General features: G+C 38.2%; 1 protein-coding gene across 1 annotated transcript in view; it reads left to right on the top strand.

The window, feature by feature from the left end:
• The window catches only part of LOC128638503 (oocyte zinc finger protein XlCOF7.1-like), an 81,782-nt gene that overhangs the window by 4,829 nt on the left and 51,405 nt on the right, over positions 1-25,548 (top strand). The window contains exon 3 of the mRNA XM_053690492.1: positions 10,993-11,052. Coding sequence (XP_053546467.1) covers positions 10,993-11,052 — 60 coding nt within the window. The remainder of the gene's footprint in view (positions 1-10,992; positions 11,053-25,548) is intronic.

The following is a 25,548-nucleotide window of genomic DNA, read 5'->3' as shown; positions in this document are numbered from 1 at the left end:
CAAAATTGTGTCTATGTGTTAAACATTTTGATAATTCAGAATCATTATATGCCTATGCAAAATATTTATGTGTTTAACATTCATTTTCATTTTTAATTTCATAAAAATATTGATAGATCAAAATCTTTATTTAAGCCTATAGGGCTCAAGGTCTCTAGCTTATCTATCCAAAACATCTCTTTTTATTTTAGATGTTTTGTATGTCCTGCCCACAGTCACTTGGTGTCCCCATTTTAAGGGAGTGGCCAAGCCCTGCCTATACATGGCAGTGGACCTAACGGACATATCCACAGACCACCTGTAACATCACCCATCCGCCCATCCCACCCACTGCCTGTCCACAAATTAATGGAGAGCTCTGGCCAGAAGCTTTTAAAAATGTGAAATATGCTTCAGTTATTATGTAGTTGTTGTGGAGGGTGCTCAGATTAAAGGGCCATTAAAGTAGAAAAATGACATGATATTATTTGTTAGGGCATGTCATTTTAGTATTAGCAACCCTGCTACCTATTTGTGTTTAATAAAACAAAAAAAAACACATAGGGTTTAACCCGAGAACAGCTGGTCCCTAATGGAAAATGTCGGTGGGATCGCTGAATGGGTCGCCAACAGTTTCCTGGTACAAGCAGTTCTTTGAATTTCCAAACAGCACTTTAACTATGTGATTAGTCACGTTGCGTGGGTTAAACACAGAGTTGCAGTGTCAATATTGCTAATATTGCATGCTCTAGAAATAGAACACGTATATTTTTTCACTATAAGGCCCTTTAAAGGTATGTGAAAGCCAAAATTAAACTCTTCTGGTTCAGATAGACCATGCAGTTGTAATAAATGTTTCTGTTTTCTTCTATTATCAAATGTACATTGTTCTCTTGGTGTCCTTTGTTGAAAGCAATGCACTTCTGGGAGGGGTAGGGACAAGGGTTAAACACATAAGGCCTGATAAAAAAAAACCTCATCTGCATGGAGAGAAATCACGCAAAATTTTTAGGTTTGCATTGAAACGTAGGAGTCTCTCTTTCACATCCCAGAACACTGCATAGATAGATAATCCCTTAATTTCCCATTCCCCAATTTTGTGTAACCAACACAGTTATTTTAATACATGTTTTACTTCTGTGATTGCCTTCCATCAAAGCCTCGGCAGACTGCCCCTTTATCAGACTTGCATTTTAGCCAATCAGTGCTGACTGCTAGAAAACTCCACGGGTGTGAGCACATTGTTAAATATATGGCACACATGAACGCTCTCTAGTTGCTATTTTTTTTTAAAATGCATTCAGATAAGAGGCGGCCTTCAAGGGCTAAGAAATTAGCATATGAGCCTACCTAGGTTTAACTGTCAACTAAAAAGACCAAGAGAGCAAAGCAAAATTGATGATAAAAGTAAATTGGACATGTCCTATCTGAATCATAAAAGTTTATTTTTTACTAGACTGTCTCTTTAAAATTAAAAGTGATGGTAAACTCTGATATTTTAAAAGTAGTAATTTATAAAATGTTAGATTTTATTGCAACTTTCATTTACTAGTTGGTATTTTTTTAGGCGTGGTTCAAAAGATAAGTCTTCTTCAGTGCTGCATCCAATCACATCACGTGCTGTACTGCAGTGCCAGACAAGCAAGTTATATAGACGAATCTAAAAAACAAAATGTATGCTTATTTGATAAATTTGTTTCTTTCCCATTGGCATGGAGAGTCCACTAGTGGAAACCAATACCCATGCTAGAAGACACAGAATGGAAGGGAGGGAGAACAAGACAGGTGAACCTAAACAGAAGGCACCACTGCTTAAAGAACTAGTCTCCCAAAGGAAGCCTCAGCCTAGTCAAATAATCAAATTTGAAGATTTTGAAAAGGAATGCAAAAGAGGACCAAGTGGCCGCCTTGCAGATTTGCTCCACAGAAGCTTCATTTTCGAAAACCCAGAAATAAGAGACAGCCCTAATGGAATGAGCCGTATTTTCTCAGGAGGCTGATGTCTAGCAAACCGAAAAACACTTCTCAACCAGCTAACCGGAAAACACTTCTCAAACAGAGAGAAAGAGTAGAAGAAGTGGCCTTCTGACCCTTATGCTTACCAGAGAAAACGGCAAACAGGGCAGTAGAATGCCGAAAATCTTTAGAGGCTTGTAGATAAATTTAGAGCACGCACAACATCCAAGTTATGCAAAAGGCGTTGCTTCTAAAAGAAGGATTAGGACAAAAAGAAGGAAAAACTATTTCCTGAGAGATGTTGCGATCCGACACAACCTTAGGAAAAATCCCAACTTAGTACAAAGGACCGTCTCATCCATATGAAAATAAGGTAAGTGGAATCACACTGCAGAGCCCAAAGCTCGGAAAACTCTGCCAGCAGAAGAAATAGCGAGGAGGAAAAAATGCACTCCAAGATAACGACTTAATATCAAAAGAGTGCATAGGTTCAAACTGAGTCTGTTGAAGAACTTAACAACAATATTAACGCTCCATGGAGGAGCAACAGGATTAAACACAGATGAGTGAAAAAATAGATAGGAGCGCTAAAAGCTAAAGGTGCTAAATGTATTGATGTGATATTTATTAGAAAAAGAAATAAACAAATTAGATGTATGTCTAAAGAAACATAGATTTATTCACATTAGGTGATATAAAATTGTAAAAACGGACGTCTCCGTAAATAAAAACAATTTCTACAATAAAGTTGCCATCATTTGATATAAGAAAAGACTTGTAATATAAAGTTCAGTCCAAATCCGCACTTAACTTTTAAATCGGGAGTTGGTTTGTTAGCAAGGCAGGGGCTTACCCAAACGAGTGCACAGTCAGTCTGCTCCGTGATTCGTTGTACGGCCGTAATGACGTCACTATTGGGGGCGCTGTCTTGAAAACACTTACTGATTGGTGTAAATGCGATGTTAGTAGGTTACACTGTTTCTTGGCTTCTTTTGCTCCAATATAGCGTTCAAATGAAGAGAATTATCCTGCACTTAGTGCCAAATAGCACGCAGGATAACTAATCCAAAAGTGTTGTATCAAGTGGTGTCCAGAGATGACCCGTTACAGGTCTAGTGGCAAGTTGGAAATGGCTAACAGTGTTAGCAGGTAGCTTTGGTTTATCCCAAATCCAAGGACGTAGTAGGAGTAATTTGGCACTAAGTGCAGGATCATTCTCTTCATTTGAACGCTATATTGGAGCAAAAGAAGCCAAGAAACAGTGTAACCTACTAACATCGCATTTACACCAATCAGTAAGTGTTTTCAAGACAGCGCCCCCAATAGTGACGTCATTACGGCCGTACAACGAATCACGGAGCAGACTGACTGTGCACTCGTTTGGGTAAGCCCCTGCCTTGCTAACAAACCAACTCCCGATTTAAAAGTTAAGTGCGGATTTGGACTGAACTTTATATTACAAGTCTTTTCTTATATCAAATGATGGCAACTTTATTGTAGAAATTGTTTTTATTTACGGAGACGTCCGTTTTTACAATTTTATATCACCTAATGTGAATAAATCTATGTTTCTTTAGACATACATCTAATTTGTTTATTTCTTTTTCTAATAAATATCACATCAATACATTTAGCACCTTTAGCTTTTAGCGCTCCTATCTATTTTTTCACTCATATGTTCATTTCTGCTACCTAGTTGGGGACCCATAGGTATTTTTAGGAGTTTGGTGTATCTTCCTGCGCTCTCTAGTACTATTCTCATACTATTTGCTCTTGTGTCCCTTCTATTGAGCAGCGGTTGTTTCTATATCTGACCTTTTTATATCTGACCTTTTCCTATAAAAAATACTCTTGTACTCAAACACACCTGTGAATTTATACTTTGAAAATAATTGGCACATTGCAGCTTTATTATTGTTACTTTGAAAATAATTGGCACATTGCAGCTTTATTATTGTTACTGAATCACTGCTATATTTGTTCACTATTATAGATATATCACATTACGATACGTATATTCACTCGATTTCAAGGATATATACATAGATTTTCACCCTTATTTTCTCACTTATAATTTTTCACTCACAGATGCCCAACTCCCCTAATATGGAGGATATCTTTGCATTTAGAGATCACTTACACAAAGAATTATATGACCACAAAGAAGAGACTGATAACACAGATCTAGAATATGAAAGCCTAGAAGACACCCTTATTAAATTGGAGAAACTCCTAATAAAGGAATTAAAACAAAAAACTGAAATAATTTTCTTAAATAAATACACTGGGAAAGGCCTAATCCCTAAAGGCCTAATATTAACCAAAGCCTGTGCCTTTCCCCTTAAAGAAATTTTTCAAAAAGAATGGGAAGAAGTTTTATCTAAAGCTTCAAATAATCTAATGGAGATCTTAAAAAGGTCTAGAAAAGACACTTTAGTGGATTTAGAGAAAGAAATAGTAGATATTAAGGAAAAATTAAAGGATAAAAAATCGCTATCTTTTAAAGAAAAACAGAAAGACATTATCGATAGACTAAACATCTTGAATAAAGATATTTTAAGAACTAAATGGAAAAAATTAGAAAGGGACACTAAGAAACCAGATGAAAATGTAAACAATGAGAATAATATCAGGGACCCCCACATTCCAAATGAAAATTGGACAACTGTCAATTACAATAAAAAGAAAGATAATAGAAATTTTCATGTCTCAAGATCTAACACTCATAATTATAGAGATAGAGATATGAGGGAACAGAATAGAAATACAAATAGATCTTGGAGACAGTATCACCCATATCACAACAGAGGATATAATAATGAACATTATAATTATAGAAATACCCACTCATATGATAACAGGAACAACTATTATAACCATTATATGGGTAATAGATCCAATGAGCATTATGACAATTACCCAGATAGAGAACTACCATATCGTACAAATAGACCCATTTGGGAACACAAAGATAGGTGGGAGACACCTGTAAGAAACAGATATTCACCATTAGATCCTGACATTGAAAGGAATAGTCGTGGGGAGATTGACACTCCTTTTTTAGTGAACAGCCCTCCAAGGGAGGGCACCTCAAAAGATCTCATGGAGAACAGCAAAATGAGTGTATGGGGACAGTATCCACAACAGAAAAACAGAAAAAGACCTCTAGAGGAACAAGAGGTAGTGGAATCAACAAAAGAGGCAAAAAGAGGGAGATAACAAAAAATGGAGTCTTTAATATTAGCAGCATTGTACTACAAGATGAGGAGACAAAGATCTTAAATTATGGTCTCTCGTTTGCCCCTAGTGTAAGGATAAACAAATTTAATACACATATTCATGTGAAAAAATTCATCAGAAACCTTACCTTGAAAAGATTCTATATGAAAGGTCCTCTGGAAAGAATCTCTGCCAATAAAGCAAATTCATCAGAAGATAAATTTAGTCATACTAATCTTAAACCAAAATCCACCTTTAACCCTATCTCTGCGAAAGGGAATCATCTTGAGACCTTTGAACAAATGGTACTAAAAGATCTGAAAAATAGCAAACCTTCAAAATTTCTTAAAACAAATATGACAAAAAAAGAGACCCTAATTCTAGAAAATTTAAAAAAGAATCAAAATGTAACCATTAAGCCCGCCGACAAGGGCGGCGGGATTGTAGTAATGGATACCACCTACTATGAAACAGAGGCCCTAAGACTTTTAGGAGACATTAGAACATACAAAAAACTTGATCTTAACCCCACAAATAAGTTTGCTGCATTACTTAAAAACTGATAAGAGAAGGTAGAGATGTAGGAATATTAAATGAAAAAGAGGTAGAATACCTGGACCCCAATTATCCTAGGGTCCCGGTATTCTACTTCCTCCCAAAAATACATAAGAATCTTTCCCAACCTCCTGGGAGACCTATTATCTCAGGCATAGGGTCGCTCTCCTCTAACCTCTCACAATATGTGGACACATTCCTACAAAAATATGTGAGGGGTTTGGACTCATATCTGAGAGATTCAACTCAGGTACTTAACATCTTAGAACAAGTTAATTGGGAGGATAACTTTATTTTAGTGACTGGAGATATTACGTCCCTATACACAGTAATTGATCATGAGAAAGGAGTCACAGCAATCAAACAATATCTAGATAGAGACGTGGAACTAAAATCAGAACAAAAAGAATTTCTATTAAAAAGTATCTCATTTATCTTAAAAAACAATTACTTTATGTATAACAATAAATTCTATTTACAAATAGAGGGTACGGCTATGGGCACGAGGTTCGCACCAAGTTACGCCAACTTATTCGTTGGTAACTGGGAAGAGTCCTTCTTCCAGTTGGGTGACTATGGTGCGAACCTCGTGCTCTATAGACGTTACATAGATGGCGTATTATTAATATGGAAGGGGTCCGAATCTGAGCTGTTGAAACTATTTTCCGATATCAATTCGAATGACAAAGGGCTTAATTTTACATTTAACCATAGTAAAGATAGGGTAGTTTTTCTAGATTTAGAAATAATGGTAATAAACAGCAATTTAGAGACTAAAACACATTTCAAAGAGGTAAACTGTAACAACTTCATTCATTCACAAAGCTGTCATCTTCAGCAATGGATAGATAACATTCCAGTGGGCCAAAGCTTAAGAGTAAGGAAGAACTGCTCCAGGATCTCAGACTTTGAGAATCAAATAGAATCCCTGATTGATAAATTCAAAGATAGAGGCTATGATGATGAGGTCATAAATAAAGCTGTGGTAAGAGCAAGGAACACAGACAGAAAGAGCCTCCTCTCATACAAACAAAAACCCACCAATAATGACTCTGAAATAATTAATGTCCCATTCATAACTGAATACAATGAAGATCATAGAATTATGCGAAAAAATTCTCAACAAACACTGGCCCATATTAAAAGCTGATCCTATAGTTGGAGACTCACTCCCACAGAAACCAAGACTGATTTTTAGAAAAACTAGAAATTTCAAAACACTACTTGCACCTAGCACACGTACAAGAACAACTAAAAAACTGACCCTTACACAGAAAGATCTACAAGGAGGGACAATATCAGGTTTTTTTCCCTGCTATTCTTGCAAGGCTTGCAAGCATAGTGATAAGAGAAAAATAATACATATCCCAAAATCAAATAAAGAAATTACGATTAAGGACTGTATTAGATGTACCACAAAAGGAGTAATCTACATTTTTGAGGTGCACATGCAATCTGATATATTTTGGGGAGACCAAACGAATGATCAGAGATAGGATCAGGGAGCATTTATTGTGCATTGAGAAAGGAATGGTAGACACCAACCTATATAAGCATTTCAAATCAATACACAAAGGAAATACCAAAGATTTGAGTTATTGGGGAATAATACAGGTGAAACAAAACTGGAGGGGAGGCAATATAGAGAAAGCTCTAAAAATCAAAGAAGCAGAATTGATTTATAAATACAACACCTTGTTCCCTGCCGGTCTGAACTCTGAGTTAGACATTTCTCCTTTTTTATTTGACTAAAAATTAGTCTGCACAAATAAACATGACACCATATTATTTAGCAGGTTCTATTGATATTTTCTCCTATTATATATAATTTTTGACTCTCCCCCTTGTTTGCATTCTTTTCTTTTTTCTGACTTTTTTACTCTTTTTTCTCTCCTTTTTCTCTCTTTTTTCCTTTTTGGTCTTATTATTAAATATTTTGTTTGAATTAAGAAACCCTTTTTTAGGGAGTGGGAATACTAATTGTAAATCTCCCTAAGATTGTATGTATATATATATATATTTTTATATATTAGTTGCCTTAATCTATTGTTGCCAATACCACCTTTAAAAATATGACTACCTTAAAATCAAAGACCGCCTTAGCTTCAATCTCCCAGGTAAAATTTGACCAATGGGAAGCAAGCTACACCATTAAAAGAAGATACACCTGTTGCAGACCAGTCATCTTGAAAAAGCCCTGCAGAGGGAGAAACGCGTTGATGTACTGCAACTACACCTAAGCTAACACTTGCCATTTAAAAGTGAGCCATACTGCTAACACTGTTAGCCATTTCTGATTTTACCACTAGACCGTAACGGGTCATTTCTGGACATTACTCCTACTACGTCCTTGGATTTGGGATAAACCAAAGCTACCTGCTAACACTGTTAGCCATTTCCAACTTGCCACTAGACCTGTAACGGGTCATCTCTGGACACCACTTGATACCACACTTTTGGATTAGTTATCCTGCGTGCTATTTGGCACTAAGTGCAGGATCATTCTCTTCATTTGAACGCTATATTGGAGCAAAAGAAGCCAAGAAACAGTGTAACCTACTAACATCGCATTTACACCAATCAGTAAGTGTTTTCAAGACAGCGCCCCCAATAGTGACGTCATTACGGCCGTACAACGAATCACGGAGCAGACTGACTGTGCACCTCGTTTGGGTAAGCCCCTGCCTTGCTAACAAACCAACTCCCGATTTAAAAGTTAAGTGCGGATTTGGACTGAACTTTATATTACAAGTCTTTTCTTATATCAAATGATGGCAACTTTATTGTAGAAATTGTTTTTATTTACGGAGACGTCCGTTTTTACAATTTTATATCACCTAATGTGAATAAATCTATGTTTCTTTAGACATACATCTAATTTGTTTATTTCTTTTTCTAATAAATATCACATCAATACATTTAGCACCTTTAGCTTTTAGCGCTCCTATCTATTTTTTCACTCATATGTTCATTTCTGCTACCTAGTTGGGGACCCATAGGTATTTTTAGGAGTTTGGTGTATCTTCCTGCGCTCTCTAGTACTATTCTCATAGGATTAAACACAGGCCTGATTCTGACCAAGGCCTGGATAAAAAATTAAACATCTGGCAGGTCTATCAGACATTAAAGCAAAAGATAGTGCAGAGATCTGATCCTTCAGAGTCCTGACTGACAAGCCTTTCTCCAGGCCACCCTGCAGAAAAGTCAAAATTCAGGGAACCCTGACTCGATTCCAAGAGAAAAGGTACAAAAAAAATGTAATGACCTCAAAACCCAAGGAATAACTGATAGTGAAATATAAATTTCAGACTACAGAATATATGCCTATATAGTTTCCACCGTTATGGAAATTATCACACAGACAGATATAATATAAAAATTCTGCATATTGGAGCTTCAGCTAGATGAACTGACTCCTAAGTAAATACCGGTATTCTTTCACTGTAGGACATTGTCCTACACACCAGCCAGCCAGACATGAAAAACATCAAATTAGTTATATTAGTTCTTGAAAAGGGGAACGCCCACATGAACTAACCATGATTACCTCCCGCAGAATCATATCTGGGACCGGAAACAAATATCCCCTCTTTTGCCGGGCTGTTTACACTAGGCTTTACCTGAAATAGCTGCCTTCTTTTTCTGTTGTTACTGGCAGGAATTGCGCTGATCAGTGGGGGGAGCGACAGGTCAGGTCGCTACCGAGATCTAGTAGAAAGTCACCTCCTCCACATATATCTCCTAACCGGCCATAGATGAAAAAGGGAGCACATTAGCGATCGCCCCAACAATGATACACAGGAAGAGGAATGAGAGGCAAATAGGCCACGCCCACTCCACACTGAACTGCGCCACACAGAAAAGCCCTCAGAAAAATTAATCAAAGCAGGCACCAAATTCTTTATAAAAAAACAGGCTCCAGTGGAATGTAAACCCTCTATCTGACATGTTGAGTCAGCAGTGCCCTGAAAGGTATCTGAACTGGAAAACACTTCCTACTGTCCGCAGGGAGAGACTAATATACACTCCTGTATATGCAACACAGAATAAATAAAGGCAAAATGCTCTTACGTATTATTATGCACATGCTCTCCCCCCGTGTCAGAGGACACTTCCAAGAGGCGGTTAATTAAACACATAACTCACTGCCTGTTGTGCCTGTAGTAAATGTTAGTAAAATAAGGGGAGATACTGAACCCTTTTCTAGATTGCTCCTATCTTTTGAGGACATTAAATTTTATTGTGCTCCCAATAAAAAACCCTACACAATACCTCACAGCCACACTAGAGCTCCGGTGTTGTTATAGGTAAAAAGAAGATGGCGGTATCAAAACTGCGCCATCAACAATCCTAACCCTCACTAGGCAGTGAACAGAGGGAAAATGACCAAATAGAGACCAAAACTATCTGGCCCTTATAAAATAATGCATATAAGCATTATAGGATCCATAAAGAGCGGTCAAACAGGGAAACAGAGTGAAGAGAGAGTATCGCCTCGATACCCAGACCCCACCCACCATAAGCGGCTAACAGAATAATTACCCGGTCCTGGGTGTGGCAACTTCCCTGTACAGATATATATATAATAAATATTAACCCCTTCAGGAGGTAGCAGGTCCCACTGTGTTCCTGATCTTTCAGTCCTTTCTCTAAATATCTCTTGTGAAATATAATTGAAAAGACTTACCCTCCAGGGTCTTCTGCTGTGTAGCAGTCACAGCAGCTCCAGGTGTGTCAGCCTCATCTGATCACTGACAGGGTCCTGAAGAAAACAAGAAAAACTGAGTAACCAACCCTGGTTTTCTTTATAGTGGTAGCATAGATGTTGGATGGTAAGCAAAGACTATCTCTCCATCTTCCAACTGCTAAAAGCCACCATTACTCTTACTAAAGAGATTTACATGGATACAGCATAGTCCCAATCCTTGCTTGCAGGGAAACTACCCATAAAAAGATTAAATATCTTCAGACACATCTTTACACATCCACCCGATGAACGAGGCAAAGAATGACTAGGAATTATGGGTAATGGGAGTGACACTTAACAGCTCTGCTGGGTGTTCTTTGCCTCCACCTGGTGGCCAGGAGTTGAATTTCCACTAGTAATTAGAATGGATTTGTGGACTCTCCATGCCAATGGGAAAGAAAAGTTAGAAGTTAAAATATTGGGAGTCGTATCTCCCTGGATTCTGAATTTGTCAAGCCTTGTACTAATTACTAATATTAATTTGACATGAACACTGGTTGACCTGAAAGCTTATACGTTTCCCTTTCATTTTGTAGGAATACACTATTGTGAAAAAAAATTCCCTCTACAGCAACATTCATGCTTTGAATGGAAAGGTGAGCACCGGTGGAGAATATAACATTTCAACAGCTTCATCACAGCAAATTTTCCCCTTTCTTGCAAAGTTTATATGGATTTCTGTGTGTGTGTGGGAGGGGTTTCTAGGATTAGGCTGTTTTTCTCTGTATGTTTCCACTTGTTATATTATCCGTGTTCTCCTTGCTCCCTGTAAACAAAACAAAAAGAGAAACACAGAAGCTCAACTTTGAAAGGGCCAGATTACGAGTGAAGCAGAAATGATCGCTCGCATGCTAACTCCGCTAGAAGTATGTTTTTTGTTCATCACATACTTTCTGTATTATATGTGGAAAGTAAAAAAATGTTGCAAACTAACCCGACACGCCTAAAAAATATCAACTTCGAATATCGCAATTGCGTTAACGTATTCTCCCATAGACTTTAATAGAGCGTGAAAAGCGAAAAGTGGAAATAAAACTAACAACCTACTTGAGAATAAAATCCAATCTAATTTTCCCAGCTGTGCTAATCCGACATGAAATATGAATATTTCATATTCCAATGTTCTTCACATAGCAGAATATGTTCTATTTATTCATAAATACATATTTATACATATATCTGATGGATTTATGGTAAACTATATATCTAAATAGATAGATAGATAGATAGATAGATAGATAGAGCGGAATATCTATTTATTAAATATATACAACATATTCCCCTATTTGAAGAACATTGGAATGTGAAATATTTACAGTACATATATAGTTATACATAGTTAAACACTTTATTAAATACTAGTTGGTAAGCCTGCCCAGAGGGCAGTCTATATGTTGTAAATACAAAAAATAAAAAATAGAACTACAGAAAAAAAAAACATTATCCAGAATAAAAAAAAATTAAACCTAATCCCTATAAAAATATAAAAGCCCCCCCAAAATAAAAAACACCCACTAAGCTAATGCTAAACTACCAATAGCCCTTAAAAGGGATTTTTGTAGGGCATTGCCCTAAGTTAACAGCTCATTTACATTAAAAATAAACAAAGTCCCCCTAACAGTAAAACCCCCCCACCCACCAAACCACCCAAAATAAAATACCTAACACTAAAAAAACCTAAACTACCCATAGCCCTGAAAAGGGCATTTGTATGGGCATTGCCCTTAAAAGGGAATGTAGCTCTTTTTCACTGCCCTTAAAAGGACATTCAGCTCTTTTTTCAAGTCCCCTAAAAAACCCTAAGTTATAAAATTTAAAACCCCCAAAAATGTTAAAAAAAACCCCACCTAACACTAAAGCTAAAGGTACTCACGGTTTCAGAAGTCCAGACGGGTCCATCATCTTCAATCACAGCAAAGGCGGAGCGGTCTTCCGTGGTATGACGATCCTCTGTGGCGACGGTCCTCAGCGACATGGAGGCTCCTTTTCATCCGATCTCTCGTGGTATACTGAAGAAAGAATGCAAGGTACCGCAATCAATTTGGGGTACCTTGCATTCCTATTGGCTGAATTTTTCAAAACAGCCAATAGGATTAGAGCTACTAAAATCCTATTGGCTGTTCAAATCAGCCAATAAGATTTCAGTAGCTCTCATTCTATTGGCTGCTGAGTTTTTCAAAACAGCCAATAGAATGAGAGCTACTGAAATCCTATTGGCTGATTTTGAAAATTTCAGCCAATAGGAATAAAAGGTACCCCAATAAATATGGAGTACCTTGATTTTTTTCCTAAGTGTGCGACTGACGATCGCATTCAGAGGAACCTCCACGCCTTCGCCAAGGAGCGCCAACGCCGCCGCAGATGACTGCTGCCGAGGATTGCCACTTCTAGGAAGACCGCTCTGGACCTCCGCTCCGCGCCGCCTTCGCTGTGGATGAAAATGATTGACCCGCCTGGAAGAAGACCTCCGCCGGACTTCTGAAACCGTGAGTACCTATTTGGGGCTTTAGTGTTATTTTTTTTATTTTTTTTTTAACTTAGGTTTTTTTTGGGCACTTGGAAAAAGAGCTGAATGCCCTTTTAAGGGCAGTGAAAAATATCTAAATGCCCTTTTAAGGGCAATGCCCATACAAATGCCTTTTTCAGGGCAATGGGTAGATTAGGTTTATTAGTGTTAGGTTTTTTTATTTTGAGGGGTTTGGTGGGTGGGGGGTTTTACAGGGGGGACTTTGTTTATTTTTAATGTAAAAGAGCTGTTTAACGTAGGGCAATGCCCTACAAAAAGACCTTTTAAGGGCTATTGGTAGTTTAGCATTAGATTAGGGGGTGTTTTTATTTGGGGGGGGGGGGGCTTTTTTATTTTCAAAGGGATAAGGTTTATTTTTTTTATTTTGGATAATGTGTTTATTATTTTTTGTAATGTAAGCCTTTTTTTATCAATTTTTTATTGAGGTTGTGAGAAGTGTTACATAAGCGATTCATCCATATACAATAATATCATAATGATAAAACATACATTATTAGCTCAAGAACATAGCAGGGAAGCTAACTTAGGTTTTAGACATAAGTTCTGTAAGTGGGTAGAAGAATGTAAGAGCTATAACTATAAAGTTTAGGGCTAGGTCTTGTAGTCCAACTGCCTGTGTGAAAGTAAGAAAATCTGTTACATGAGACAAGTAAATGGGAGTGATATTCCAGAATATGCTTAACTAGTATGTCATTAAAAGGTTTGTACCGGATAAAATAAAACCTCAATTTTATATTATATAAAAAAGGAAGATTGGCCCTCACATTGCCATAAAAAGCATTCAGTAATTTATCTAGTCTAATAAGTTTGAGGCAAGGGGGGGTTAGCTTTTTTGCATTGGTCACCCTTGGACCAAAGTGTATAAGGAAGGGGGAGGGAAAGTTCAGCAGGCAAGAGCTGCTCTGAATAAAGTGAGGGTGGGGACGGAGAGCGGAGCCATCCGGGATGCCATAGTGGTATAGTGGAGGAAATGAATGAAGGTCGTGAGATATAAATAAAGAGGTGGATTCCAGGGGGTTATAACTTACTATTTATATGGCTAAAAGGGAGCAGCAGGGCGAAGTCAAGGTATCATAACTGATATGATAGGGCTTATCCGTAACATGTGATGGACAGAAAGGGCCTGAGATATGACGACGGTGTTCTAGTATTAGTAAGGCATTATAAGTGATGTGCTATATGATGTTTAGTTACTGAACTATTTCAGTATAGGTAATTAGCAGTTGCGGAAAAAGATGTCCTGAGCATATATGGAACATGACATATTGTACCTCTTAGAGCTTCATTCTAGAGCCCAGACTCTAGTGAAGATGGAGAGTATGTCTATCTGACTAGGTAAGTCCCATGATGACTAATAGTATCAAAGCTTTATATACCATACAGGTTAATGCGCAGCACTATAGAAATCTCTTACGTCTATTTGTCTCAATACGTATGGAAGCATGTGGGGGAGTCAGGTCAGTCCATTAAGAGTGAAATGGGTGTGTCTTGAGTGCAGATCAATGTTAAGTGTCTAACAACCATTTAGATGTAAAATGTGGGCATATAAGTATATACATATCAGATGTGTACGCACGCAGAAGATATCAGTAACACAGTAGATGAGACAGCATGAATTTCCCCCAGCTCATAAAGCATTGGTAATAATAACATCTAAGGTAAACACAATTGCAGACTGAACAATATATTGCATAACAGAGATACTATAGTTAAGATCCCACCTATCTTACAGGTGTATATAGATATATCACTATCTCTAGCCCATGTGCATACACATAGCCACCCACACAATAAATAACACAGTTCAACAGTGGATGTGCATTAGTAGCCATAGCCTTGTGGATATGACCTTTAGTAATGCTCAGGACAGCGATGGCAGGACTGATAGTGGGTTGAAAAGGGGAGATTAGGTATATGATTTGACTAACGTTGTAAGGTTACACATACTGAAATTCCTCTAAACATATAATGGGCCAGCAATATCAGCCCATATAGTGACAGGACTAGCTATCTTCATGTATCTGCTGAGTGACATTATGTATGATCTCTCGTAGTGGGTAAATGTGGATTGTTCTTATAAGCTTAAAGGTGAATGTTGCTAAATACATGAAACTAATAACTAAGTGGTGTTCTCAGTAATCAACAGACCTGTAAGCATATATATTAACAAATTAGCAGTGTCAGCCAATATAATAATAGCCCTTGTGGAACTAAAAAAAATCTTAATATGGTACTAATACAAACTAGTCATTATTGGGTGCATGAGTCAGGAAGAGTCCGGAACATATCTGATAAGGCAGTGGTAAAAATACTATCTAATGTACACACAAGTAAAAACTGAATATTATACTGCATAACAGCGATACTGTAGCCAGGATCCCACTTGACTTTCAGGAGTGTATATATAACATGACATTATCTCAAGCCTTGTATAGACACATACATCTGTAACATACACCTGCCTACACAGTGAGATATATAGGCAGGGTGAGGAGTGTCCCTTTGCGCCTGGGTACTAAGGTAGGTAACCAATCCGGGATAGGGTTCTATTGAATATACAAGGTGTACTGTGGAGAATAACTGGACGAAGTAAGATAAGTTATAATAGTGGATCTATATGTTACCGATACAGTGTCCATGCAATCTAGTCCAAAACCTACACACTACCTCCTTACTCTTAGGGGGGGGGGGGGCGACTTCTTGGCTTGGAGGGAAATAGTAATAGGAGTGCGCCGGGTACCGGTGCTAATAGTGGACTTTTTAGCGAGGGGCTACGATATAAGAGGCTCAGGTTAGCATCACAGGTCTAGTGGGCTTCCTGAGGTTGTATTAGTTTAATTTTCCTGAAAGATAGCTCATGTAACCTAAGATTATCCAATCTGAAGGTGACAAGCTATATTTGTGAGATAAGTTATTAAGAGATGGTTAAACATACCCCAATTGCGTAGAAATTGTTATTTATCAAACAATAAGAACTAATGAACAATAGTAGTGTTCGTTTTTAGATTATGTTATAAATGTGAGTTAAGCTTTTGTATTGGTGACGAATAAACACTGTTAACATAAGTGTCTTAAGCTTTGCCGTGGGGGAGTAGCGTGGAAGAGAAATAGGAATGAGACCATACGGAAACCTGGACTCATTCAATGCTTAGACTGAGGCCTCTGATCTAGCATACACCTAAACGGATCCAGCTTATCATGTTGCGGTAGGTATCCCAGGCGAAGTTGACACCGTAAATAGGGAAGTTTTTCATAACGATCAGGGGGCGCCTCTTTCTCCACTCTGACCAGATATATCTCCCAGGAAGGTGAAATCTGCGGGCAAGGCCCAGGACCCAGCCGCAGGAGCCGGCCACGCTCCCGCAAGCTGGTGCCACATGTGTGAATTGTAGCGGTATCAACCTCACTCTGGGAGTCACTGAGTCTGTTGAGGCCAGTAGATCATTCCGTGTAGGTACTTCTGTAATGGCGCCAGCCGATTTTCGACCTGAAGATAACCAGGTCATGTGGGAGGTCTCCCAAGTGCGGTGGTGGGAGCTGATGTGAATCCGAATGATCTACTAGTGGCGCAGTTGGGTTAGCCTCCTGGGGAATTACATTTTCGGCAACTTCCTCTGTGTGGCCATTTCTAACTGTGTCTATGAGATCCTTGAATCCCCTCTCTGCCTTTTGTTTAAATTCTGCCAATAGGGTAGAAATAGTTGCGTAGAATCCCTCCAACGTGATTTTTGGAGGATCCGATGGTGGTGGCAAAGGTGTCTGGCCCTTTTGAAGGGATCTCTATATCCATGGCGTCCTTGTTTCAATGGCGGCGTTCACGCCTCTCTATAAGCTGGCGTCAAGAATCGCCACCAAAAGCTGGGTCATGAAATATTTGACCAATATGTCCAAGTTAGGCAGCAATATGATCGCTCTCACAGAATGATGCAGGGAAGTAAGAGGTGATTCAGACGTTGTCTGGTTCTCGACAGGTCAGCTAGTTTCAGCTTTTATAATTGATGCACATATGAGGCTTGGAGTATGTGGTCAATAATGCTTTACAACCAGGTCACCGTTCAAGATGTTATGTTTTAGAGCCATTTGGAGCACTTTGTTATGTGATTAGAGCAGGAGCTCTCAATACCTGCGTCTGCTCGGCTCCACCCCAATGTTAGCCTTTTTTATTTTTTGTAATTAGATTAATGTAATGTAATTTTTTTGTATTTTTTATTGTAATGTAGTTTATTTTTTATTGTAATTAAGGGTTTAATTTAGGAGGTGTTAGGTTAGGCCAGTAGATCATTAAATTAGTTTTTTTGCGTTGGGGGAGTTGGTGGTGTAGGAGTTAATAGGTAAATTAGGTTTAATGCGTTGTGGGGGGTTGGCGGTTAGGGGTTAATAGCTGTATTAGGTAGTTTGCGATATTGGGGTTTGCGGTTTTAGGGGTTAATAATTTTATTAGGTAGTTGGTTTTTTTACTTAATACTACTTTTGGATAATGTGTTTATTATTTTTTGTAATTAGATTAATGTAATGTAATTTTTTTATATTTTTTATTGTAAAGTAGTTTATTTTCTATTGTAATCGAAGGGGTTAATTTAGGGGGGGTTAGGTTAGGGGGCTTAGTCATTAAATTAGTTTTTTGCGTTGTGGGGGTTGACGGTGTAGGAGTTAATAAGTAAATTAGGTTTAATGCGTTGTGGGAGGTTGGCGGTTAGGGGTCAATAGATGTATTAGGTAGTTTGTGATGTTGGGGTTTGTGGTTTTAGAGGTTAATAATTTTATTAGGTAGTTGATTTTTTTTTTACTTAATACTACTTTTGGATAATGTGTTTATTATTTTTTGTAATTAGATTAATGTAATGTAATTTTTTTATATTTTTTATTGTAAAGTAGTTTATTTTCTATTGTAATCGAAGGGGTTAATTTAGGGGGGGTTAGGTTAGGGGGCTTAGTCATTAAATTAGTTTTTTGCGTTGTGGGGGTTGACGGTGTAGGAGTTAATAAGTAAATTAGGTTTAATGCGTTGTGGGAGGTTGGCGGTTAGGGGTCAATAGATGTATTAGGTAGTTTGTGATGTTGGGGTTTGTGGTTTTAGAGGTTAATAATTTTATTAGGTAGTTGATTATTTTTTTAATACTTATTGCGGGCAGTATTTTTTTTTATATATACTTATTGCGGGCATTTTTTTAAAATGTTTTTTATAATGCTCCATTTGCCTTCGCTGCATCCCCGTGGATTCCGAAAATGGCGGGGTGGTGAAATTAAATGAATCCTATTTAAAACTAAATACTTACCTGTAAAATAAACCCTAATATAGCTACAATATAAATAATAATTATATTGTAGCTATCTTAGGATTTATATTTATTTTACAGGCAACTTTCAATTTATTTTAACTAGGTACAATAGATATTAAATAGTTATTAACTATTTAATAGCTACCTAGCTAAAATAAAGAGAAATTTACCTGTAAAATAAAAACTAACCTAAGTTACAATTACACCTAACACTACACTATACTTTAATAAATGAATCCTATTTAAAACTAAATACTTACCTGTAAAATAAACCCTAAGATAGCTACAATGTAATTAATAATTACATTGTAGCTATTTTAGGATTTATATTTATTTTACAGGTAACTTTGTATTTATTTTAGCTAGTTAGAATAGTTATTAAATAGTTATTAACTATTTAATAACTACCTAGCTAAAAGAAATACAAAATTACCTGTAAAATAAATCCTAACCTAAGTTACAATTAAACCTAACACTACACTATCATTAAATTAATTCAATTAATTGCCTACAAATAACTACAATTAAATACAATTCAATAAACTAACTAAAGTACAAAAAATAAAAAAAGCTAAGTTACAAAAAATAAAAAAAAATAAGTTACAAACATTTAAAAAATATTACAACAATTTTAAGCTACTTACACCTAATCTAAGCCCCCTAATAAAATAACAAAGCCCCCCCAAAATAAAAAAATGCTCTACCCTATTCTACATTAAAAACTAAACAGCTCTTTTGCCTTACCAGCCCTTAAAAGGGCCTTTTTGCGGGGCATGCCCCAAATAAAACAGCTCTTTTGCCTGTAAAAGAAAAATACAACCCCCCCAACATTAAAACCCACCACCCACATACCCCTAATCTAACCCAAACCCCCCTTAAATAAACCTAACACTACCCCCCTGAAGATCATCCTACCTTGAGTCGTCTTCACTCAGCCGAGCACCGATGGAACTGAAGAGGAGACCTGGAGCGGCAGAAGTCATCATCCAAGGGGCGCAGAAGAAATCTTCCATCCGATGAAGTCATTATCCAGGCGGCGCTGAAGAGGTCTTCGATCCGATAGAAGTCATCATCCAGGCGGCGTCTTCAATCTTCATCCATCCGGAGCGGAGCGGAGCCATCTTCAGAAGAACCTACGCGGATCCATCCTCTTCTTCCCGACGACTAACGACGAATGACGGTACCTTTAAGTGACGTCATCCAAGATGGCGTCCCTCGAATTCCGATTGGCTGATAGGATTCTATCAGCCAATCGGAATTAAGGTAGAAAAATCTGATTGGCTGATTCAATCAGCCAATCAGATTCAAGTTCAATCCGATTGGCTGATAGAATCCTATCAGCCAATCGGAATTCGAGGGACGCCATACTGATTTGCTGCTTTACAATGGGATGTGGCTACTGAGGAACTTTTGAGGTAAAATATCTTTCTTTTATACATAGAGATGTTCAGGTGATATTTTCTAGTCAGCTTTTTACAGCTATACTGCATCACTTTCAAGTGTTTAAACATTTGGGTATGGTGGCCCTTTAATGGGACACAGTTTTCTTAGTTTCTCACAGAGCAGGTCTTTTGAGGACTGCGATCGGTATAAAATGAGGAGCTTTATTATTATATTTTGATGGTGATATAATTTCAATGATATAAAAGCAAGCTTGCAGAATTGTGTCTGTGTGTATAAGGCTCATGCAGAATAACTTAATAACTTAATGTTCCTGGCATCAGGTGATATCATTCACACATTCCAGATATATATGACCAAAAATAATGTAGGAAAAAAAGGCCTAAAACCTAGGGGGGGGGACCAGGTGCGTATTTTGGCCTAGGCAAACAAGACAATTGCCTAGGGCAGCACTTTTTGGTCCTACTATGAACACACACTTACTACACACTCACCATATATACACACATATAAAAACATGTGCACCTTAACATAAACATTTACTTTGGAAATGCCATTGGAAAAAAAAGTGATGTTACATCGTCACCAAAATATATTATGGCCAAAAAAGGCCTAAAACCTGGGGAGGTGGGGGAAGAGGGGGCAGCGGAATTTTGGGTGCCTAGGGCAGCACAAACCCTAAATACGCCACTATATATATATATATATATACACACATATACATGTATATGTATGTATCTCAATGTTGAAGCCCTTTGTCTGACTATTTTTCTAAGACCTGAGACCTCATATCTTTTTTTTTTTAGATAGTGTTATTAATGTAACTGTACTTTTATGTTTAATTTTGATGTGTTTGTAACTTTTTTTATTTGCGGATTCGCATTTACTTTCAACTTGTAATACGAGCAGAATTGATCTTGCGCCAAAATGCCCTCAAACACCATAACCCTTGCGCGCAAATAAAATCGCTCCACTCATAATCTAGCCCTAAATTGCAATTTTTTTTAAATTTAAAAGCAACCAATGAGCAGAAGCCACTGTAAATGTAATGTAGGTGAAATACCCCACCCAATAAAATTTAGTATATATCTTGAACAAAATAAAAAATATATATAATTGTAGAATTGCAGATTCTTAATAATAAGGTATCTGAAGCTGCTAAAAGACAAAAGATTACCTGAATCTGTGGTTCATGACTTAGTAAAATACTGGCTTACTGTATATATACAGTAATACATTACAATGACTACCCTTGTTGCTTTACATAATAAATAAATATATATAGCTTATTTAAAGTAAACTAATGTATAAAAAGTTAGTAGTAATTAGCATCAGTATTACTGTGAAAGACCCGTTTCTTTGGTGATGGTAAAATCATCTTTCCTCTAGATCTCTTGTCCCTTTTACTTTCTTTGATATCAGCAAGGATTATTTACGTATGTGACCTCTGATTATATTTATACATGATAGCTATATTACCTCTCAGGCTGTTCTTTACTAGAGAAAGCAATCAGAATTTGTTTAAAGGGACAGCAATTATTAAAGGGACAGTAATTACAATACATGTCTATTGTGTTGCTATATAATAAAGCAACACAGCCAAGTGTTAACATTTTTTAAACAAATTACCATCCTTTTTTTCAACAGCCAAACTCCACCTACCATTTGCCTTAATTGGAGCAATCAATCTGGGCGTTAGTCTCATAGCCACTGTCATGAAGTTAGTATAACATGCATTGTTTTGCCGTTGTTATCCAATAAAGCCACGTAGGGACAGATGTGTATCAGAGTTAGCCTTGATATATCAGCAGGATGCATTTCAAGTTCTGAGAATTGGAAATTGATCAATTGTCTGATCTAAATTACATGAAAAGAGGGCAAAATTATTTATTTAAATATATTTCAACGTTGTTTCATTACACTTAACTAAATATTTTATATAAAAATCTGTCAATTTAACCTCTCCTTATAGGTTTATCATTTATCTTAATATCTTTTTTTCTGAACCATATCTCAGTCTGCATTATCCCTTTAGAAGAACTGTCCCCAAATCTACACTTTATATTCTAGATTAGGTAATATTAGGGATTTATAGATTCTCAGAATTATATTGCTCTTGCATGTGTGACACTTTTTAGGAATTCCTTTCAATATGAGATTAACATGGAAGAAGGTACATGCAATGAAAGGAGTGAGATGATATCAGGGTGAGGCTGGCACAGTAAAGGTTATTAGAAATAGACAAGGTCATTAAATGGGTTAAGTGCAGCTGGGGTCCATGGGAAATTATAGAGAATAACAGTGGGAAGTGTAGTCCAGGTGAAAATTGTTCATGAGCAGTTAAGGGTTATAAGTTTAGGCTTATTTGTCTTCATATATTTATGAGCTTTATTTTATTTTGTTACACTTTTCACACCCACACTTAATGGTTGATACATTCTATCTTGATTCTATCCATAGTTAAAGGGACAGGAAACCCCACATTTTTTTTTCATGATTTGGATAGAACATACAAATTTAAACAACTTTCCAATGTACTTCCATTATCAAATTTTGCTTTGTTCTCTTGTTATCCTTTGCTGAAGGAACAGCATTGCACTACTGGCAGCAAGATGAACACATCTACAGTAGTTAGACAATTACAAGAGACAAATGTGTGCAGGCACCAATCAGCAGCTAGCTCCCACTGGTGTATGATATGTGCATATTCATTTTTTAACAAGGGATACTAAGAGAATGAAGCACATTTGAAAACCAGAATTTATGCTTACCTGATAAATTACTTTCTCTTGCGGTGTATCCAGTCCACGGATTCATCCTTTACTTGTGGGATATTCTCATTCCCTACAGGAAGTGGCAAAGAGAGCACACAGCAAAGCTGTCCATATAGCTCCCCCCCTAGCTCCACCCCCCAGTCATTCGACCAAAGGTTAGGAAGAAAGAGGAGAAACCATAGGGTGCAGTGGTGACTGTAGTTGAAACAAAAACTTTTTTTTTTTACCTGACTTAAATGCCAGGGCGGGCAGTGGACTGGATACACCGCAAGAGAAAGTAATTTATCAGGTAAGCATAAATTCTGTTTTCTCTTGCAAGGTGTATCCAGTCCACGGATTCATCCTTTACTTGTGGGATACCAATACCAAAGCTTTAGGACACGGATGAAGGGAGGGAACAAGACAGGTACCTTAAACGGAAGGTACCACTGCTTGCAAAACCTTTCTCCCAAAAATAGCCTCCGAAGAAGCAAAAGTATCGAATTTGTAAAATTTGGCAAAAGTATGCAGTGAAGACCAAGTCGCTGCCTTACAAATCTGTTCAACAGAAGCCTCATTTTTGAAAGCCCATGTGGAAGCCACTGCTCTGGTAGAATGAGAAGTAATTCTTTCAGGAGGCTGCTGGCCAGCAGTCTCATAGGCCAAACGGATGATGCTTTTCAGCCAAAAGGAAAGAGAGGTAGCAGTCGCTTTCTGACCTCTCCTCTTACCAGAATAGATAACAAACAAGGAAGATGTTTGTCTGAAACAGGCTTGGTATGCAAAACAACCTTATCTGCGTGGAACACCAGGTAAGGTGAATCACACTGTAAGGCAGATAATTCTGAAACTCTTCGAGCAGAAGAGATAGCTATCAAAAACAAAACTTTCCAAGATAACAACTTAATGTCTATGGAATGTAAAGGTTCAAACGGAACCCCTTGAAGAAATGAAAGAACTAGATTCAAACTCCATGGCGGAGCCACAGGTTTATAGACAGGCTTGATTCTGACTAAAGCCTGAGCAAACGCTTGAACGTCTGGTACCTCTGCCAGACGTCTGTGTAACAGGATAGACAAAGCAGATATTTGTCCTTTTAAGGAACTAGCTGACAATCCTTTCTCCAATCCTTCTTGGAGAAAGGATAATATCCTGGGAATCCTAATCTTACTCCATGAGTAACCCTTGGATTCACATCAACAAAGATATTTCCGCCATATCTTATGGTAGATTTTCCTGGTGACAGGCTTTCTAGCCTGAATCAGAGTATCTATAACTGACTCAGAGAACCCACGCTTTGATAGAATTAAGCGTTCTATCTCCAAGCAGTCAGACGTAGAGAAACTAAATTTGGATGCTTGAACGGACCCTGAATTAGAAGATCCTGCCTCATTGGCAGTGTCCATGGTGGGACAGATGACATGTCCACTAGGTCTGCATACCAAATCCTGCGTGGCCACGCAGGCACTATCAGAATCACCGAAGCATTCTCCTGCTTGATTCTGGCAACCAGATGTGGGAGGAGAGGAAACGGTGGAAAAACATAGGCCAGATTGAAGGACCAAGGCGCTGCTAGAGCATCTATCAATACCGCCTTGGGATCCCGGGACCTGAACCCGTAGAGAGGAAGTTTGGTGTTCTGACGGGACGCCATCAGATCCAACTCTGGGGTGCCCCATAACTGAGTCAGCTGGGCAAATACCTCCGGGTGGAGTTCCCACTCCCTCGGGTGAAAAGTCTGACGACTTAGAAAATCCGCCTCCCAGTTGTCTACGCCTGGGATGTGAATTGCTGAGAGATGGCAGGAGTGATCCTCCGCCCACCTGATTATTTTGGTTACTTCCGTCATCGCTAGGGAACTCCATGTTCCCCCCTGATGATTGACGTAAGCTACAGTCGTGATGTTGTCCGACTGAAATCTGATGAATTTGGCCGCCGCTAGTTGAGGCCAGGCCTGAAGAGCGTTGAAAATCGCCCTCAGTTCCAGAATGTTTATCGGGAGAAGAGTTTCTTCCCGAGACCATAAGCCCTGAGCTTTCAGGGAGTCCCAGACCGCACCCCAGCCTAACAGACTGGCGTCGGTCGTTACAATGATCCACTCTGACCTGCGGAAACATATTCCCTGAGACAGGTGATCCTGAGACAACCACCAGAGAAGAGAATCTCTGGTCTCCTGGTCCAATTGAATTTGAGGAGACAAATCTGCATAATCCCCATTCCACTGTTTGAGCATGCATAGTTGCAATGGTCTGAGGTGTATCCGAGCAAAAGGGACTATGTCCATTGCCGCTACCATTAGTCCGATTGTCTCCATGCACTGAGCTACAGATGGCCGAGGAATGGAATGAAGCGCTCGGCAAGTAGTTAACAGTTTTAACTTTCTGACCTCCGTCAGAAATATTTTCATTTCTACTGAGTCTATCAGGGTTCCTAGGAATGGAACTCTTGTGAGGGGGGAGAGAGAACTCTTTTTTATGTTCACCTTCCACCCGTGAGACCTCAGAAAAGCCAATACAATCTCTGTGTGAGACTTGGTACTTTGGAAAGTCGACGCCTGAATTAAGATGTCGTCTAGGTAAGGCGCCACTGCTATGCCCCGCGGTCTTAGAACCGCCAGGAGGGACCCTAGTACCTTTGTGAAAATTCTGGGAGCAGTGGCCAACGTGAAATGAAGAGCCACAAACTGATAATGCTTGTCCAGAAAGGCGAACCTGAGAAACTCGTGATGATCTTTGTGGATAGGAATGTGCAGATACGCATCCTTTAGATCCACGGTAGTCATATATTGACCCTCCTGGATCATTGGTAAGATTGTCCGAATGGTCTCCATCTTGAATGATGGGACACTGAGGAATTTGTTTAGAATTTTGAGATCCAGGATTGGTCTGAAAGTTCCTTCTTTTTTGGGAACCACAAACAGGTTTGAGTAAAACCCCAGTCCTTGTTCTGCAATTGCAACTGGGTGGATCACTCCCATTGTATGTAGATCTTCTACACAGTGTAAAAATGCCTCTTTCTTTGTCTCATCTGTAGACAGACGAGAAATGTGGAACCTTCCCCTTGGAGGGGAGTCCTTGAATTCTAGAAGGTATCCCTGGGCTACAATCTCTAATGCCCAAGGATCGTGTACAT

Source organism: Bombina bombina, chromosome 8 (assembly GCF_027579735.1).
Source record: "Bombina bombina isolate aBomBom1 chromosome 8, aBomBom1.pri, whole genome shotgun sequence".
Lineage (NCBI taxonomy): Eukaryota > Metazoa > Chordata > Amphibia > Anura > Bombinatoridae > Bombina > Bombina bombina.
Note: the sequence above shows the minus strand (reverse complement) of the source record. Positions and strands in the feature narration are given on the sequence as shown.